The sequence below is a fragment of the Aotus nancymaae genome, unplaced genomic scaffold (assembly GCF_030222135.1).
Source record: "Aotus nancymaae isolate 86718 unplaced genomic scaffold, 86718_ANA_hifiasm-v0.15.2.pri h1tg000040l, whole genome shotgun sequence".
Lineage (NCBI taxonomy): Eukaryota > Metazoa > Chordata > Mammalia > Primates > Aotidae > Aotus > Aotus nancymaae.
In genome coordinates, this window is record NW_026988454.1 from 45,411,037 (window position 1) to 45,429,798 (window position 18,762).

The 18,762-nt window shown below is 35.8% G+C and overlaps 1 protein-coding gene across 1 annotated transcript; it reads left to right on the forward strand.

Annotated features, from left to right (window-relative positions):
- The first annotated feature begins 15,370 nt into the window (after positions 1–15,370).
- LOC110567431 (small ribosomal subunit protein eS28-like) lies at positions 15,371–15,676 on the forward strand. The gene has a single exon (XM_064360400.1). It carries the CDS (start codon positions 15,371–15,373, stop codon positions 15,578–15,580), a length of 210 nt encoding a protein of 69 aa, XP_064216470.1. The 3' UTR covers positions 15,581–15,676.
- Positions 15,677–18,762: the final 3,086 nt, after the last annotated feature.

The following is an 18,762-nucleotide window of genomic DNA, read 5'->3' on the forward strand; positions in this document are numbered from 1 at the left end:
ACTTTAACTTTGTGCCCTCCATGCCTATAAAGTTCATCTTAACTCTAGGCAATACCAGTGTCATCTCATTTCTTTGTACCATCCTGTTAGCATCTTACCTAACATAGAAGAGCAGCGGGAAAAAAAAAAAAAAAAAAAAGAGGGATTTAGGAGTCAGAGGTAGAGGCAACAGTAAAAAAGGAAAGCATACATGAAAAACAAGAGAAATAAAAATCTGAGATTTCTGAGACCCCATTTTACTGTTGTCTTTGCTAAAGGCTCTGAGCTTTTAATTTAATTTGAGTGACTTGCAGGGCTCTTTTGGTCCCTGTCATTCATTTCTTGGCTATGGATGGGTAAAGAATGTTTTTTCGATTCTATATTCTTCTTTCCGGTAGAAAAGCAAAGATAGTATGTCAAATGACAGCAGCTAGCAGGCTACTTGCAAGGCACCTGTTGTAGAATTTGCTACCTTTATGTAGACCCTGACTATTCTCCAGCTCTTATCAGGGCCTTTGAGGGTGTATCAGACAAGTTTATTTATCTCTCAAAGGAAAATCAGTTTTCTGTCTTTCCCTTTATGAAAGAGAGATGAGAGGGCATTGTATTACGGTGCACTGTTCACCTGCTTTCAGGGAGGAGAAGAACATATGTGGTTTGTAAGAAATCATTCTCTGGTTTTTAATTTCTGTTCAACCCTGTGCAACATTCCCCTTCATTTTCTACTAGTTCCCTTATCTCTGACTGAATGAGAGTAATTCTAAACTTCTGTTGGCATTGGTGTAAATTCTGAGGCCCCAAGCAAAGCATGAGAAGGAGTCACCATTGCTCCTAGAACCATTCTTCTGAGGACTATCAGGACACACTGGGCATGCAGTTGTGAACTCAGATGCGGGAGAAGTTGGTCCGACTGAGGTTGGCTTAAGTTTGCTCTTGATTGTGCTGCAGTGAGTTTTGGAGACAAAGTGTTTGATGCTGCAATTCAGTGAATTAGCCTCCTCTGGACTTTGAGAATACCTGATACCGCCCCCGTCTTCTGTCCTTCCTTCTCTTGATGGATACCAGTTCAAGATTTGAACTTTGATCGTGTTTGCCTGTCTCCTTTGTGATGCATAATGACTTACATATGTTTCAATAGAATATTTATGATAAAACCACCTGGTTTCTCTAAAGAGTACTAGGAGCAATGACTCATTTTTCCCCCTGATTAGAGTGCAGAGCCTTGCCTTTTTGGTTTTAGTTTTGTCTAGCAGTACTTCTGCTATTGTGACAAATGTTATGGAGCATTGTGCCTCAAGACAGATGCCGTGTCCATCTCAAATCGCCAACACTAACAATATAAAGGAAAAGCAATTAAAAATAAAACCTCTCAAAAGAACAAACCCTCCAAGGAAAGGAAAATGGGGTGTAGCATATTAATTCTGCAAGCAGATGCGTCTACAGCCTTTCTCAGGATAGTGGAAAACAGAGCAAACATCTGGGAGACTTCAGCTGTGAAATAAAATTACAATCATTGGTTACAAATTTCTTGCCCTTTGCTTGTAAACAGTCAAATAAGTCCATGGAAAAGTATATAAATAGGAGGAATCATGAAATCTCAAACTAAATATCCCTAGTCAGGATGAAAGAGTAAATTCTGGGCAGAAATTCAGGAAACTACTGGAAAAAAAATCTAGGTTTTGAAATCTGAGCTTTAGAATACAATTCATAAATCAGATCCCAATTACCTCACTGGCCTTATGGCCTGCAAACCCTCCCCCATTGGCTTCCTCTTGCTGCTTGAAGATACCAGTGTTTCTCACTCACTGGTGCTACTACTGCCTAGTACGCTCTGTGGAAGCATGGATTTCTCCCGTACTTCCTTCAGATGTCAGCTAACATATCACTTCCTTGCTTTAATCCTGTAAGAGTTTCCCTCATAACACTTATTATTTCTTGACTAATTACACATGAGTGTATGCTTGGCTATGGTTTATCTTCCCTTTCTAGAATGTTAGCTCCCTGAGGGCCAGGACTTTGTTTTGTTCAGTGTCAACATTTCCAGAACTTGAGATGGTGCTTGACTCTTGGAAAATACATGCTGATATTTGTTGAATGAATAAGCAAAAAGTATAAAAGAATGGGAAATACAGAATGTGTGGTGATGTGATGTCCTACCCAGATCCCTCTGTAAGGAAGGAGGACTTGTTGCCCCACAGCCTTCAGCTGTCAACTCTTTCAGATCACCTTGGCCATGAGCTGCCAAGGGTACATCCTTTTGTGGGTGGGCCACAGGCAATAGCTGATTGAAGTGAACGTGTAAAGGGAAGGCCATGTGGTTTCAACACAGGAAATCTCTGAAGTTGAGCCATTTTAACTCCGTGATGGCCAAGCCTGCTGCTCCAAACCATAGATGGGTTCCTCCCTTGATCAAGCATACATTTCACCTCTCCTTCCACAGGTATTGATCCAAGGGATGCTCCCTAGTAAACATCTCAAAACCAAAGTTCACTTTCTAGAAAACTCAAAATGCAACAAGATAGAAAAACAGGAAGCATCTCTTCTTTACAATTTACTGCCTTATTTCATAACACTATGTCTTCATCCAAAAATAAATTCCTTCATTTGGCAGATATTTGTGGGTGAATTATTATGTTTCTGGCACTGTTCTAGGCACTGATGTTATGCAAATTAAAACACCAACAAGTCTCATGAGCTCTGCGAACTTTATATCCTAGTAGGGTAAAAAGAATAAGGAACCAAATAAAAGAAAGTTTGTAGGCGTGATAAGAGATATGAGGAAAATAAGTAGTGAGTGGAGAGTGGTGGGCAGCGATCAACTGTTTTTAACTAGATGGCACATGAAGGGGCTTCTGAGGCAAAGATTTCCAAGTTAAGGTTAAACTAGAGAAGCCAGGCATGCCTATCTTGGGGAGGAGTGGTCCACATTGGTTTATCACCTGCCAACTACACGCAGGCACTGGAGCGGATAGGAGGGTTGCAGCATCGGTACAAAATAGTCTTTACCTCTAAGACAGCTATTTTCTAATTCGTAGTCGCAAATAATTGGAACATCTTAATGTAAGAGAATCTGAGTATTTTATTGCCCTCATGGTTTGAGTAGTTAAAAAATATTAATTCTCTTGGTGTATAATAAGCACTCAATTTACTATTTTTATTACTCCTGCTTTTAAAATAATCAGATACAGGTAGTCATAGCTTGAAGCATCTTTCCTTTGGCAATAGATTAACTGGCCTTCTCCTAAATAATTTTTACATTCTAACAGAAACAGAAAATGAGGCAGGTATTATTATTACTATATTAATATTTAATAGTTAAATAAAACAACACATAGAGTAGGTAATTTCCCAAAACTATAGTTAGCAATCAGGAGAAGCAGAAATTAAACTCCAATAGTCTGATGCCGGATCTAGCAGTCTTAATCCTTTGCATTATGCTGAAACGTCTCCTTACCATGCTAATAGATGTTCTTTCTCCCATGGAGTTTAGAAGGATTATATATTTTTAAAAATAGGTGATCTCTTCATTTTGTAACAATAATTATTTCTATATTCTGATAGTTTAACTATTTTGCAAAATGGAAAGTAACATATTCTTCATTAAAATAATTTATAACTTGATGGCGTCATTGTATCTCTTACATATTGTTTCTGATAGTAATCTCAGAAAACTAGAAAGCACCATTATCAGTTATTCCTGAGGATACAATGGAGATTTTCCTAGATTTTCTTCCAACACAAAAACTTAGGAAAAAAGCAAAAAGTTAGCCAGTACTTGCTGAGATAAAACCAAAGCATAAAAAAGGTAAAATAAAATATTTTAAAATTTAAAGTAGATCAGGAGACACAACAAATGGTGAAGAATTTTATGTACAAATGTTCACTTAATCCACAGAGAACTGAAATGTTTTCATGGCCCTGATTCATGATTCTCCAATGTCAGAATAACGGGCAAATTTTCCATTGGATGAGATACTGTATCATTTGCAACTTAACGAGTGCTTTTTAGATTTTCATCTTCACTCATCACTGATGGAGTCACATGGCAGCTCGACGGTAAAGTTTCAGTCTCATTAAGAGACATTTGTGCTCACTTTACTATGTTTGCCTGAAATCTATTGCCAAAGGAAAGATGCTTCAAGCTATGACTGCCTGTATCTGATTTTTTTAAAAGCAGGAGTAATAAAAATAGTAAATTGAGTGCTTATTATACACCAAGAGAATTTCTGTTTATTATACCACTTAAAAGCACATATTATTTTAGAGATGCTGAGACTGAAACCTATAGAAGTGAAGAACATTAAATTGGGTCACACAGCTTTTAAATTACAGAGGATTCAAGCCCAAGCTTATTTAAATTCCATATCTCACACTCATAACCACTATTCTAAGTTGAGGAAATGTTAAGGTCATATGTGAGTACAGGTTAAAAGTTATTATATTGTTCAATCACAATTTCTACTTCTTGGCTTAATGAGCAGGTCTTCTGTCAGGAATAAATCCAGAAGGATCTGCCCAGCTATGAGAATTCACCTTCACAGCTCTGCAACTTATCTTTATATCATTATTCAACTAGGAATTTAACCTCCTAGGTTTTGGGTTTTCTCTTTTCATATGATACTTTTAGAAATCACTCCTTACTGAGTTATATGCTTCATGATTTAACTAGCAATTGATTTGACTGCTAATATACTTCTATTTTAATTTTATGTATTTTTGTGCCAGTCTCTTACTTATGAATGAATGTGTTCTTTGCCTATGATTTTGCAAGAAAAATATATCCTACTTTTTTAAAAAACAGTTTTATTGAGATAAAACTCACATAGTATATAATTCACCCATTTAAAGTGTAAAACTCACTGGCTTTTAGTATATTGACAATTGAGCATCCATCATCACAATCAATTTTAGAACATTTTTATTACCCCACAAAAACCTTGCACTCTTTAGCTGTCATTTTCTAACCTCCTCATCCTTTCAGTTCTAGGAAACCACAAATCTATTTTCTGTCTCCATGGATTTTCCTATTCTGGACATTTCATACAAATGAAATCATGTAATATGTGGTGTTTTTCTGTGACTAGCTTTTTTCATTTAGCATAATGTTTTCCAGATTCATCCATGTTGTAATATATATCAGTACTTCATTTCTATTTATTCTGAATAATATTCCCTTGAATGCATATATTCATTTATTGGTTGATATATATTTTTCTATCCATTTAGTTGATCCAATTTATTAGTTATTTATTTACCCATTTATTAGTTTATAGATTTTTTTCTGCTTTTTGGCTCTTACAAATAACGATGCTATGAATGTTTTTGTATGTACATTCATAGCACTGTTATTTGTAAGCGTTTTTGTGTGTACATTTGGCTTCATTTCTCTTGGTTCTACACCTAAGAGTGGAATTGCTGGGTCACATGGTAACTCTGTGCTTAACTTTTTGAGCAACTGCCAAACTATTTTGCTAAGTGGCTGCATCATTTTACATTTTCATCAGAAGGGTATGATGGTTCTGATTTTTCCACATTCTTGACAACACGTTATTATCTTTTTTATTTTAGCTATCTTAAAGGGTATAAAGTGGTGCAACATTGTGGTTTTGACTTACATTTCTTTTTTAACATAACTTTCTAAGCAAAGCAAAAGGTGCTTATCAAAAGCAGTTAAAAATGTCTACAAAGGTTATACAGCAAGTAACCACTAGAAACTGAAGGAAAAACAAATGGCACAATGGAAAATGCATCTATATTTTCAAAACCCACTTTTTAAAGACTAGAATAGAAAATATTATAGAATAGAAAATTTATATTTGAAATACACTCAAGTGAAAAGAAAAAATCCCACATGTTAAACTGTGCATAGTAATGATGATGATTTTCTGAATAGTATTCTAATCATTCATTAGTTTGTATAAGACATTTCACTAGTGAGAATACTAAGGACATTTTCAAATAAATTATAATAAGTAGTTCTAAGGAAACTTTAGGCAATCCATTTCTGAAGAACCTGGTAAATGTCTTGAACATCCATATTTATCTGACAAACCAGCAATATTACTTGATTGTTCATTTATTCCTATTACTATCTCATCGTACTGTGTTTAAGACCCTATGTGTATACACACACACATACACACACACATATAATCTACTTGTAAATGTAAGATGGGTAAATTGCAAAGGTGGGAGCTGGATAGAGCAGATGATTCCTTTGCCAGGGAACATTTGAAGTGAGAGACAAAAAATAATGATAAGGGAATGATTATCATTTGAATGATGGGAAAGTATTCACCAAACAGCACTGGACTCAACTACAGTATTCAGTTCTTTCCTAAAACCCTAGAGCCCTTGTAGTGTCCATATATTTATATTTGTTCAGGCTTTCCTGGTTTATACCTGTTTTCCTGGTGTCATTATTAATACCTTTCTCTTTCATTCTCAAAAGTCATCTGCAAATATATTTAATTACATTTTCATCCTGTTTATAAAATACCTCCAGTATAATGATTAAAATGTAAACAAGATACAACCCCTGAGGAAGGGAAAAAGTCAGCAATTAGACAACTCTTCAAGCCAGAGTTCTGCTTTAGATGAGAAAACTAAGGAACTAAGGAGAAAACGCCTAAGTTGATGCCTCGTCGTGAACGGGATCAAGGGGATTTCCCCTGCATGGGCTTCCCTAGTGTGTCTCTGACTCTCTTTGGAAACACAGGTGTATTCACCTGAAGAGTATCATGGGAATGGCACATTGGAGCACAACAATCCTAACTGGGCCACTGGATTCTGTAGACTGAAATTTAACTTAACCTTGAAGCTCTACTTGATAGAATTGAAGAGGCTGTTAATATCTGCCTATTTCTATCAAGATATGCTCCAAATTATGGATAGACCTGGATATACAAATAGTTCCATGAAATGGGCTTTAAGGGATTGAAGAGTCTGAAGCAGATGACTTTGTTCTGCCTCATCACACCACTTTAGAGAGATGATTAATTAGGAGGGAGTGTTTGTGAGCAGGACACGGATTTGCTTTTTCCAAATCGGTGGGAATTAAAACTAATCCAAAATCCACAGGCCTGCTTTTTGATCATTGCTAGTGGTAGGGTTTTGGCTGTAATTTTTAATAACTTTCAAGTTTAACTTTAAACAGTGGTGATTGAGAGACATGAATCAAGTAGAGAATTTATTTTTTAGAGCTTTACTGTCTGCCTCTGAACTAATTGGCTAGATCCTACTAGATGTCACACCTTTAGTTACCTAATATATAAGTAGTAAATAATCGTTGTACATATTATAACTTCACTTTGAATTACCTTCATGAATTGCATTTGATATTAGAATTTGAGGCATGACTCTGGATGACAGAGAATTTGTCTGGTGAGGAAGTTAAACCGTAAGAAAACAACAAGTACATTTAGAATCCCATGTCTCACTTTCAGAGAATTTTCACACATGTGAAGTTAAACAAACTCCTCAATGGATTCATCTTTTAGGAATAATAAAAATGAGATGGGGAAAATGTACGACTTTTGTTTCTAAGTCGATATGATTTTAAAACAATGAGCAATTGTGACCTACATGAAACTGACAGTTGGTGTTGCTACTCTTTCTAGAATGACACAGGCACACGCTTCAACAAGAGTTTTACTAAAGGGCCAGGATTTTTCAAACATTTGCTGCGTTTTCATTTGCTATTTAAAAAGAGACTTTGAGCTTTTTATTTTTAATTTAAACGTACTGTATTTTATTGCTGTAATTTTAAAACATAACAAAGGGGAATGGTGAAGACACAGCTATGCCTCCTCTCTCCATGGTGGTTGTTGATTGCTCTCTTTCTGCTCTCAGGTAAGCGACTCTAATAGCTGCCTAGTATTACTAGATCTTAGTGACTCTAGGTAGAGTTTATTTTCATGTTGTCTTGACTTATGAACTCTTTCATATCCTTATTTATTCCTTCACACTGGGTCTTGATTCAAGGATGGTAAGTGGTCAGTGGATTTTAAATCCTAAACTGTACACCTAAGCAATATAGTACTGTGGTGGGATTATTTTCAGATAAAACAAAAGACTTTGAGCTTTAGTGGTGGGAGAACTCTTTTGCCTATGTATGAGGAGGCTGTTATCTGAATTTGAAAATAGCATCTATGGAAAATTGGAGGATTAAATAGAGCCTTGCTGTTTCTCTTTGTCTGTGGTGCATTCTATACTTTTAAATTTCTTGGCTGGACATGGTGGCTCACATCTGTAATTCCAGCACTTTGGGAGGCTGAAGCAGGCAGATGACTTGAGGTCAGAGGTTCGAGACCAGCCTGGCCAACATGATAAAAACCCCATCTCTACTAAAAATTAGCTGGGCATGGTGGTATGTGCCTGTCATCCCAGCTACTTGGGAAGCTGAGGCAGAAGAATGTCTTGAACCTGGGAGGCGGAGGTTGCAAATCCTAGCTACTCAGGAGGCTGAGGCAGGAGAATGGCTTGAACCTGGGAGGCGGAGGTTGCAATGAGCCAAGATCACAACAGTGAACTCCAGCCTGGATGACAGAGTGAGATATCTTTTCTAAATAAATAAATAAGTAAAATGAAATAAAATAAAATTTCTTTACAACCTATTTGTGCTTAAATTTTTTTTTAATGGGTAATAGATTGGGCTTCTCAAAGTGAATATTCTTTACTTGTCATCAGTGTTGTCTCTATAGATGTGTGTATGCTTTGATCTTTCTTCTCTCTTTTACACACATATCTACACACACACATACACATACAATTTATTAACTGTAAAATTTATATGAAGCAGTTTATAACTGGCCCACAGATATTGGTAATTATGTAGTAGATGTGTATTAGTCTGTTTTCATGCTGCTGATAAAGACATACCCGAGACTGGGAAGAAAAAGAGGTTTAATTGGACTTACAGTTCCACATGGCTGGGGAGGCCTCAGAATCATGGTGGGAGGTGAAAGGCACTCCTTACACGGCAGCAGCAAGAGAAAATGAGGAAGAAGCAACAGCAGAAACTCCCAATAAACCCATTAGACATCATGAGACTTATTCACTATCTCGAGAATTTTATGGAAAGACCAGCCTCCGTGATTCAATTACCTCCCCCTGGGCCCTCCCACAAGATGTAGAAATTCTGGGAGCTAAAACTAAAGTTAGGATTTGAGTGGGGACACAGCCAAACCACATCAAGATGTATTTCAGTTTTGAGTATCTGAGGATTTAACATAATAGAAAGAAAGGAAGCAGGAAGAAGAGAGAACATGTTTATTCTGTATTATCCTCATTTTACCAGTCACCTGCAAATAAATATAATCTAAATGAGTCTAAAATTTATGCTAACATGAAGTCAAAAAAAAAAAAAAAGGCACAGAACATAAATACAACAACATAAATGGCAAATAGAGCATGTAAGTTAATTCTGAGATAAAGAGGAAAATGAAGTTAAGAGTCATGTTTTGCAAGTCTTCTGATCAAATAATTGAAAGAGAAGGGGTTATCAAATAAGATCCTGGAAAAAGAAGATGCTGAATGTGAACTATTTTGAAATCCTATCCAAACCCCAATATACATGTGTGGAGAACAAGCATCTGTGTGTTCTGTTGAATGGTCATGTGGTTTTGGGATTTGCTTCAGTTGCTGCAGTCAGCGTTTCTGGGTTTTGTCCTGATCCTGTGCCAAGAGGACATCTTTGTGGAGACTTGCAATATACCCTCAGTGTGGGTCCCTGTCTTTAATCTCAAAACCACTTTCAAAGCCATGTGTATCCTGCAGAGCAGTGCAACTCTTATGAAAGCACATTTCTCCCGTGCTTTTGCTATACTACCTTTGGTATCTTAGTTCTGGTGGATTCTGGCTCCTTAGATAACTCTAGTTAGACTCATGGAAAGGTGTTGGGAGTATAGTTAGCAGAGAAAGAAAGCCATGTTCTAAAACCTTCTATCTCACATGGTCCCAAATTATGATCAAACTTGTTTTCAGTACTTTTGTTTACCTCTAAGTTTGAAAGGTAGAAAATACAAAATTTGAGTATTGTACTGAGAAATATTTTCTAATATGATTTACTTGGCTGCTGATTAACCCCAAATTTCTTAATTTGCTGTAGATTTTCTAATGTTCTCATTTATATGAACCTGCTTGTATATTTTCTAATATTCTCACGTGCTTTACACATAAACTTTTATGAGCGTAAAAACGTTAACAAAATACTTTAGCCTATTACAGTAATCAACTTGACAACTTACCACCTTAAATGAGAAGGTAGACTATCCCTCCACCAGTATTCCATTCTGCAAATATTCGTTAAGCCCCTTACATCAACAAGGCCCTGTACTAAAATGTTGTGTATGACGACGTAACTATGAAATTATCTGAATGTGGTGTTTAGATGTGGCTTAATATTTAGAGAAATAAATATTAAGTGTGTGTCTTGGGCACAAATAGAAACCAAAAATGGCTTAATTCTTGATAATGAAAAAAAAGAAGCCTTTTCACTGAGTCGACCCTATTTTACTCAGCCTAATTACCATAAATTTAAAGATTATATAATATGGCTATATTTCTTTTAGTTCAAGCTATAAATAGATATTGACAAGATGCATCTTAAAACATAATGGGCTCATTTTGTGTGTTATATTTTTGTGATGACAAATCAGGCTTCTAAAACAATCATCAAACAGTTGCAACCCTCTGTTGTTAAGAACAGAGGAGTACAGTACTTCATTTCCTCTTTCATTTTTTTTTGTAAGCCCGCACGTAAGCATGTCCTTCTCCCCAAACTTTACATCAGCAGTTTGCCAACTTGCTTTGCTATATTTATTTCATACTTGTTTCATTAATCATATCTGTCAGACTCTTTTTCCAGACGGATAGACAACTTTGAAGACTGACAGCTAGCTCCAAATGTTAAATTTCCTACCATCTCAAGATTCAGTTCACAGTGGTTCTCAATGAAAAATACCATGTCAAAATTTTCAGCAAATTGATCTTTTTGGATCTCAATCTCCTCTTCTCTTAAAAATCCAAAAAGATCAAAACAAATGATATCTGCATTCCCTGCAGGTTTTAGTATCGATGACATGTGACTGATGTAAACATATGACAAACGTTACAGTAGGATTTCCAATCGCATGAATATTTACTACTACTGAGAGGTATTCAATGACATAAGTTAGTCAGTAGATGGCACTGTTTGTTATGGTATTTCCATTAAGAAAGCAGTTAAATGTCAATTGCCTCACCTGATCAGGGTAGGGGGAGGAGGGGAAGAGTATCTGTTCTTAGAGAACACATAGATTTATCAGAGGTTAGAGTGACCTAGAAAAGGAATCCAGTTCATCTTATTAGATCTTGAAAAGGGAAATTCTATTCTAGATATTTTTTAGAGATGGATATTTTTAACACACTTCATTTACCACTTTCAAATTTGAAACACTTAAGAAATGTATTCGGATCACATCTTTTCTTCATGTCCTTGTATTTGGTCCTGAGTGAAATTCAGAAAATTTCATTCCATTTCCTTCCTTTAAAAGCCCTTTGAGCTCTATAGTGAAGCACTCTTTACACAAGCATTTTTTCCTCCTTAGGATCTTCAGTCTGAGAAACAGATAAAATTTACGGAAAATGGCTACCCACCATGCCTTCTTGAATTTTAATATGCCATTCATATCAGACCCACATATACAATGTAGTATTTAGATTTGCATTTAGCTACTAAATAATCAAAATATGTGTATGTTTGCAGGACACAACAGATATACATAGTATTTCAATTAGCCAGAAACAACTATAATCTTTTGGGAAATTAATAGAGCAAAATGAATAAAATATAATTCATAACTGTTAGATATAGAATATTACTTTCAGCTATCATCTTTTTTCATCTTTCTCTTTCTGCTGTTTTTTTCATGAATTTAAAAACAGTTGATAAATGAAAATAAATATCAACCAAAGTACTATGTAAATGAGCACTATCAAGTAAATATTTAGAATGGTTTTGTTATAAGTTCAGAGAGTTAACCATCCTGGACCATCGGATATCATTCTTTTTCTTTAAAGATTGAAAGGAAACATTAATGTACAATTCTATCTCCTCTATTGTATTTTAAGTCTCTGAAAAGCATGTAATATGTTTCATGTGCCCATGGATCCCAGAGTTTTACATAGTATCTGATTAATAAAGACATACTATGGGTACTTAATAAATACTGCCTAAATGAATTAATGAATAATTTAACCTAAATTAATTGCATCATTCAGGAGAATTATCAGCTGCTTTCAAAATATAGTTTCAATGACTATTATGTCAGCATTTGGTTCCCCTGTGATAAGTCTACTTATCATATTGTGTGTGGAGTCAGTAGCTTTCCTTGTGTTACTAACAAGAAATGAAAACAAGGATAAAGGAAATGCACTTGAACAACTAATTCTATGTAGAAATGTGATTAGATTAAATGTTCTTTTCTCACCTTCTGATTGTTATGAGTATATTCATTACATTAACTTAATCTGTACAAAATGTTTTTCTCTAGGCAAAACATTATCATCGGCCTTGCCTTTGTATTGTCTTACAATTACAACCTTACTTATGGTTTCAAAATTATGTGGAAAACACTGAGGATTTAGCTTTTTATTTCACTTTGTTTATTTTGGAGCATTTGCTACTTTTTTTTTTTTTTACTGTTTTAAAAATGTTTCTTAAACTCAACTAACACTCCTTAATTATAGATGGTATATCCATTGTAATTTTATTGCATATAATTCCTGAGGTTATGTAACCAAGGACCCTTTACAGAAAAACGCAATATATCTGATTAACAAATATACCTATTATTTAAAGAAATCACTTGATATTCTGAGATATCAATTTGCATCCTATGAATGGATTTAAAATAGGTATAACCTATTTGAAGAGAATATACAGAGGACAATAAGTACATGAAAAGATGTTCAAAATCATTAGCATTAAGGACATGCAAATTGAGACCATAATGAGGTGTCTTCAAACACCTATTAGAACAGTCAAAGTGAAAATAGTGACAATACCAGATGCTGGTGGAGATGCAGAAAACCTGGATCTCTCACACCTTCTGGGGAGAATGTAAAATGTTACAGCCATTCTGGAAAACAGTTTGGTAGTTTCTTAAAAATTCAACGTACACTTATTATATGACCCAGCATTGATACCGCTGGGCATTTATTCCAATGAAAAGAAATGAACTGTTCATAGATGCAACCACTTGGATGAATCTCAAGGGTACCATGCTGTGTGAAGAAAAGCCAGTTTCTAAAGGCCACATACTGTATGATTCCATTTATACAGCATACTGGAAATGACAAAATTACAGAGACTGAGTACAAATTAATGGTTGCCAGAGGTTATGGATGGTGGCAGGAGAGTGCTATAAAAGGATAGGGAGAAAAAGAGTGACCTTTGTGGTGACAGCATAGTTCTGTGTCTTGATGTGGTGGTCATTGCCCAAATCTACACACATGATAAAATATTTATTAATATTGTAGCAATATTGATTTTTCTGGTTTTGATAATTGTCTTACAGTTGTGTAGCAGGCAACCACTGGGGGAAACTGAGTGGAGGGTAATACTACTTTTTTCCATTTTCAACTTCCTCTGAATCTGTAATTTTTAAAAACAAAACACATTTTTAAGTCATTTCTTGCCATCTTTGCTTGAATTATAAAACAGACAACATAATATTTTTCCTTTCTTTCCTCAATACATTTTTTTCATTATTTATACTCTACAATTACTCTTAATTGGGAAGTTTGTTCCAACACTCAATAAATGAAGCAATTTCAGCCATCTTTTCTGCTTTTGAAATCGTAGTAAAGATAAGGATATGCAGAAGAAATTTTGCAATGCCTCTAACTAACAGAAGGGATAGCTAATAACAAAGTATGTTGAGGTTCACTGGGACAGAGACATGCTCATGTAGAAGGAGTGTTTAAGATATGTATTTAAAATGTTTTATCTACTGGCTGAAAGAGCAACAACTGTCTTTTTTGGAAATACAGAAAGTTACTTTTGGCAATTGTAATTGAGACACTATCAAACTAGAACTTCCTTCCATATTTCATATTATATATTTAGATGTGAACAGAGAAACTGTTAGAAACAAATCCTCCATTTATTAATTGGAAATCAAATGATATACTTTATAATGAAATACTTTGCATTTTCATTTGGTGCACAGATGTGTCTGGAAGGAACCTGACTTGAAATTTGGGATATCTAGCCACAAATTATTTTCTGTTGCTTAGTGTGATGCAAGGACATGAATTTTAACTACTTATTTTATTGCTAAAGGATCCTTGAAAACAATAATCTGGAAATATATTTTGTGAATTTTTGAAATAAAAAAGTAAGATTTTCATCTGTCACAGATACATAGCTTAGGCCACAAATTCGGAAAATACTATCAATTGTATGCCATAAAACCTATAATAATTTGTGATTACTTTTACAACCCTCCTTTAACCACCTCACTTGTCAAAATTATCCTAGTAGTTGTTCACAAAAGCTAAAATAACATCCACATCTCCAGCCAAATTCTAATAGAGCACTTGATTTGTTAAATATTTTTATCCATAAACATTTGGCCCACATATATTTTTGTATTTCTCTATAAATATGTGTCATATGACTTTATGACATAATTTTGGCAAAACCTATTCATGACCTTTCTATTTGTTGAAGCAATCCTTCATCTGTCTACTTTTATCAAAATAATGTGTTTTAGCAAAAATATTTCAACAAATACTTTTCATTCCATCCTTTGGTCTATTATATATATTGCTAAGGCCAAGGTGCCATATTGTACTTGCACTTGTCTATGTCTAGGTCTTTATTTCCACTATGTTCTACGTTCCTTAATGAGCTCCATGGGGACAAAGCTTGGAATGCTGTCTATAACCCTGAGTATAAAGTGACCTGCAAGGTGGGTACTCAAGATGAATTTAGTAGTTATAAATTTGCACTAGGAACATCAATTAAATTATATTAGAAGCATTAATCCAGGACATGAAAGCAGTGTGATAATCATGTAATGACTGCTGACCAAGATGACCTAATATACAAGGTCAAGAGGCCAGTATGGCTCAGCCTTCCTCAATGTAGTTTAGCTTTTCAGCCTTTTCACTGCAACTCTCAACTGCCTGTGCCATAGATGACAAATAACGTGTGCTCTGCCTCCACTCATCCTTGTGGATTGGAAAACAGGCATACTTAGCCCTAACGCTACAAAAAATAGGAATACACATCTCTCAATTTTTTAGCCCAGGTTTCCTTTCAATGAGTGTAACAAATCTCATCCCTTTCTGAGGTTAATAAAATAGCCAAATAGCTCCGCCAGACCGCTGCCGAGCCACCATCATGGATACCAGCTGTGTGCAGCCTATCAAGTTGGCCAGGGTCACCACTGTCCTGGGAAGGACCGGTTCTCAGGGACAGTGCACGCAGGTGCGCGTGGAATTTATGGACGACACGAGCCGCTCCATCATCCGCAACGTAAAAGGCCCCGTGCGCGAGGGCGACGTGCTGACCCTGTTGGAGTCCGAGCGAGAGGCCCTGAGGTTGCTCTGAGTTTGGCTGCTCGCTGGGTTTTGGATGTTGGATTCGACCACTTGAGATGGAAATGGTGTGTCACGATCTGGTCCTTTATTTTGTGCTGCCACACGTAAATTGTGATGGACCTTTAAATAAAGTGTTTATGATACAAGTTAAAAAAATAATAAAATAGCCAAATAAGTATGATTACACACACACACACACACACACACACACCCCTAAAATAATTAAACTGCTGAATAAGACATTTAAAACATATTCAACACCACTACTCTGATTCTTACATAGGCACATTGCTGTAAAAGGCTCTTAGCACACACCTTCATAAAATCAGCACTACCTAGCATTAGAGATTAGAGGTATGTGTTGGGTTGGGATGGTGCTTTAAAATTCTGTTCAACAAGATTTCCTGCTTTGATGTTTTCTAGAATATCCTAAAATGTCCGTGGTGAATAGATATTTAAATAATGCCCTCAGGCTCAAAAAAGGAGACAAAATGTGTCAAGAAATTGACTCATGAGTATGAAAGTGCCATGAATCCTGCCAGTTGGTCTTTGAGTCCCAACAGTCTAACTAGTTTTGCAGGTTGTCAGCTTTGCTCTGTCCTAGGCTAGCGCTTGAAGCCCACAAGGTTTGTCAATACCTGTGGAGGAAAGAAATTCAATAAACCACTCCTTTACCTCGTTGGTGAAAGGAGCGTCGCCAGGATGCTCCTCTCTCCTTCTCATGGCACACCTTTTTATCCACTGGCACTCCAAAATTCCACACCCTCTTCACTTTGATCTTTGCTTACTCATCTTATTCTGTTTGGGATTTAGAACTTGATTTTGGTGTGTATACTTATGAGTGACTTGGAATTTCCCAGCATTGCTGACAGTGAAGTAAGCCAGAAGGCGTCTCATCTCTGAATCTCACCTAGGTCCCTAGAACAACAGCACAGTTGAATCTTTTCCTCTTGCTCTACCAGGGAAAGAAGGACACATCCTCATTTCCAGTTACCTAACTAAATTAAGTAACTCTCCACAGAGTTGCCATAGTCGTTTTAGCTTAGTTAATAGGCTGCATAAACAAATTTACAAATTCTAAACAAAATCCTGCTGAAAATAAAGTAGGTCAGTAGATCAGAAATTGACTAAAGTATACTGTTATTTTTAGCACATAAATTACAGTAAGAGATTTGCACTTTTGAGATTGGAGCCTATTAAAATTTTTATAGATCTGAAGATATATACATATGCACACATACCCTTGTGCACACATGCACCCTTAGGAGAGTCATTTGGTATATTATGAGTTAGTTAGTGTTTAAACTCAAGATAAAATTTATTATGAAATTGAACTACTGGTGGTTGGACATAATAATTGCATGGTCAATCTCAATTACTTGGGTTTTAAAAAAAAAGTCCACAAGATTAAAAAATACATATTTTCATAAAAAGAAAACAAAGACTAGGGAAGGATAAATTATGATAGATAAACATAAACTATCTTAAAATCTTCTTTCTGGAGCTTCAGGCCTCTTTACAATTGTGGAAATCACTTATAATAATCCCTGAGGAGAAAAAAAAACAGGAAGAAAATTTTGGATGATAATTTTTGGATGGCAGGGATCACCCAAGGGCTCATTCATATAACACCACTCCTATCTTTTTCTTCTCGTGGGTTATTTTGGTTAACTGTTGCCAAGTTTGCTCAGTTTGATGGATTTTGATCTTCACATGTTTTGCCTCTTCTAATAAAAGTTTATTAAATAGACAACCAGCAGCAAGGCTGTAACACCCTGCTCACTTCTGTTCTGTCTAGTATGTCTTACTTAAACATGTCATCTTCATTTTCTCCTCTGAAACTGAAGGAAGTAAAGGTGTGAAAGAAAACTCTACTTCTGATATTATTTGATGCTCCCTCTATTTCCATACATTGCTAAGTATTGGTGAAAAATTATATGGAATAATATTTCATCTATACTTTTAAAAAGTATTATGACTTTAATGGGAGATCAAATAAAACCAATGTTAGACATTACCAGCATATCTCAAATAAAGTTTTGATGAGAAGAATAGAAAATTTTGAGAATTTCTAAACTTTAATAAAAGAAAATCTAAGAGACAATGCAACTGAAAGTAGAATTTTTGTAGGAGTTGTTTTGTTCATAATACATAAGATTTGTATAAGAATGCCAGGAGTATGACATCTTGTAAGATCATCTTAACGTTTTTCTACATTAAACTCCTTGCCTTGAAAAATATCCTATGTCTCTATTAATCTATATAACTTTCTGAGTGTTTGTGTAACATATTCTTCTCAAGAATGCAAAGAGGTTGCTGTTTCCAAAAGCTCTTAAATTCTGAAATATAAGAAGTGTACTTCCCAGCATTGAAACCCAAAGGCCACCTAGACACAATGCGGTGAGCAGAATATATAATAATCTTTTATGACAAATCTGAAATATGTATTTCTCAACCATAGTCTGTTGGGAGAAGATTCCAAGTGATCTGGCAACTTAAAGCAAAATGTACGCTTTGATACTGTACTCTTCCTCTTAGGGTTAAGTCATGCCACATTGCAGAAAGGTAAATTTTAGTGCTGCTTTTCTAATTACTGTTGAAAAACACACACTTTGAATGAAGAGACCTTCCAAACAGGCTTTGTGTGAGCAACATGGCTGTTTATTCACCTGGGTGCAGGTGGGCTAAGGCTGAAAAGGGCATTAGCAAAGGGCAGTGGGATAGGAGTTGGTTTTATAGGTTCGGGTAGTTTTTTGGGTGGTGGGGGTGTTGCAGAGTAAGATCAGTTACAGTGGTGGGGGGTAGGGGTCAAGAAATATACATGACCACATGTTCAGTTACAATGGCAGGGTTGTGTGAGAAGTATTTACATGACCATAAGAACAGCTAAGATGGCAGGGTTGGGTGAGGGGCTTGTCCGGGGAACCTCCACTGAGCTATCAGGGACAATGGCGGAACGCAGGCAGAGGGTGGGAGACTTCAGCTGAGGCAAGCATGACTTCAGACTTTCAAGCTCCAGGCTTGCATATGGAGACCTGACAATTACACCCCTAAAATGTCATTCCATGCATGTCATGCAAGAATGTAAATGTACTCTCAAAAGAAAAAACAGTTCCTACTTAAGAACGCTGGGTAACATTTACATGTTCATGCATTTTACGACATCACATATCTTCTGATTTTTTCCTTCCT

Bases quoted from the DNA above. Each gene is read 5' to 3' on its own strand.
- LOC110567431 (XM_064360400.1), top strand. From the start codon at position 15,371: ATGGATACCAGCTGTGTGCAGCCTATCAAGTTGGCCAGGGTCACCACT.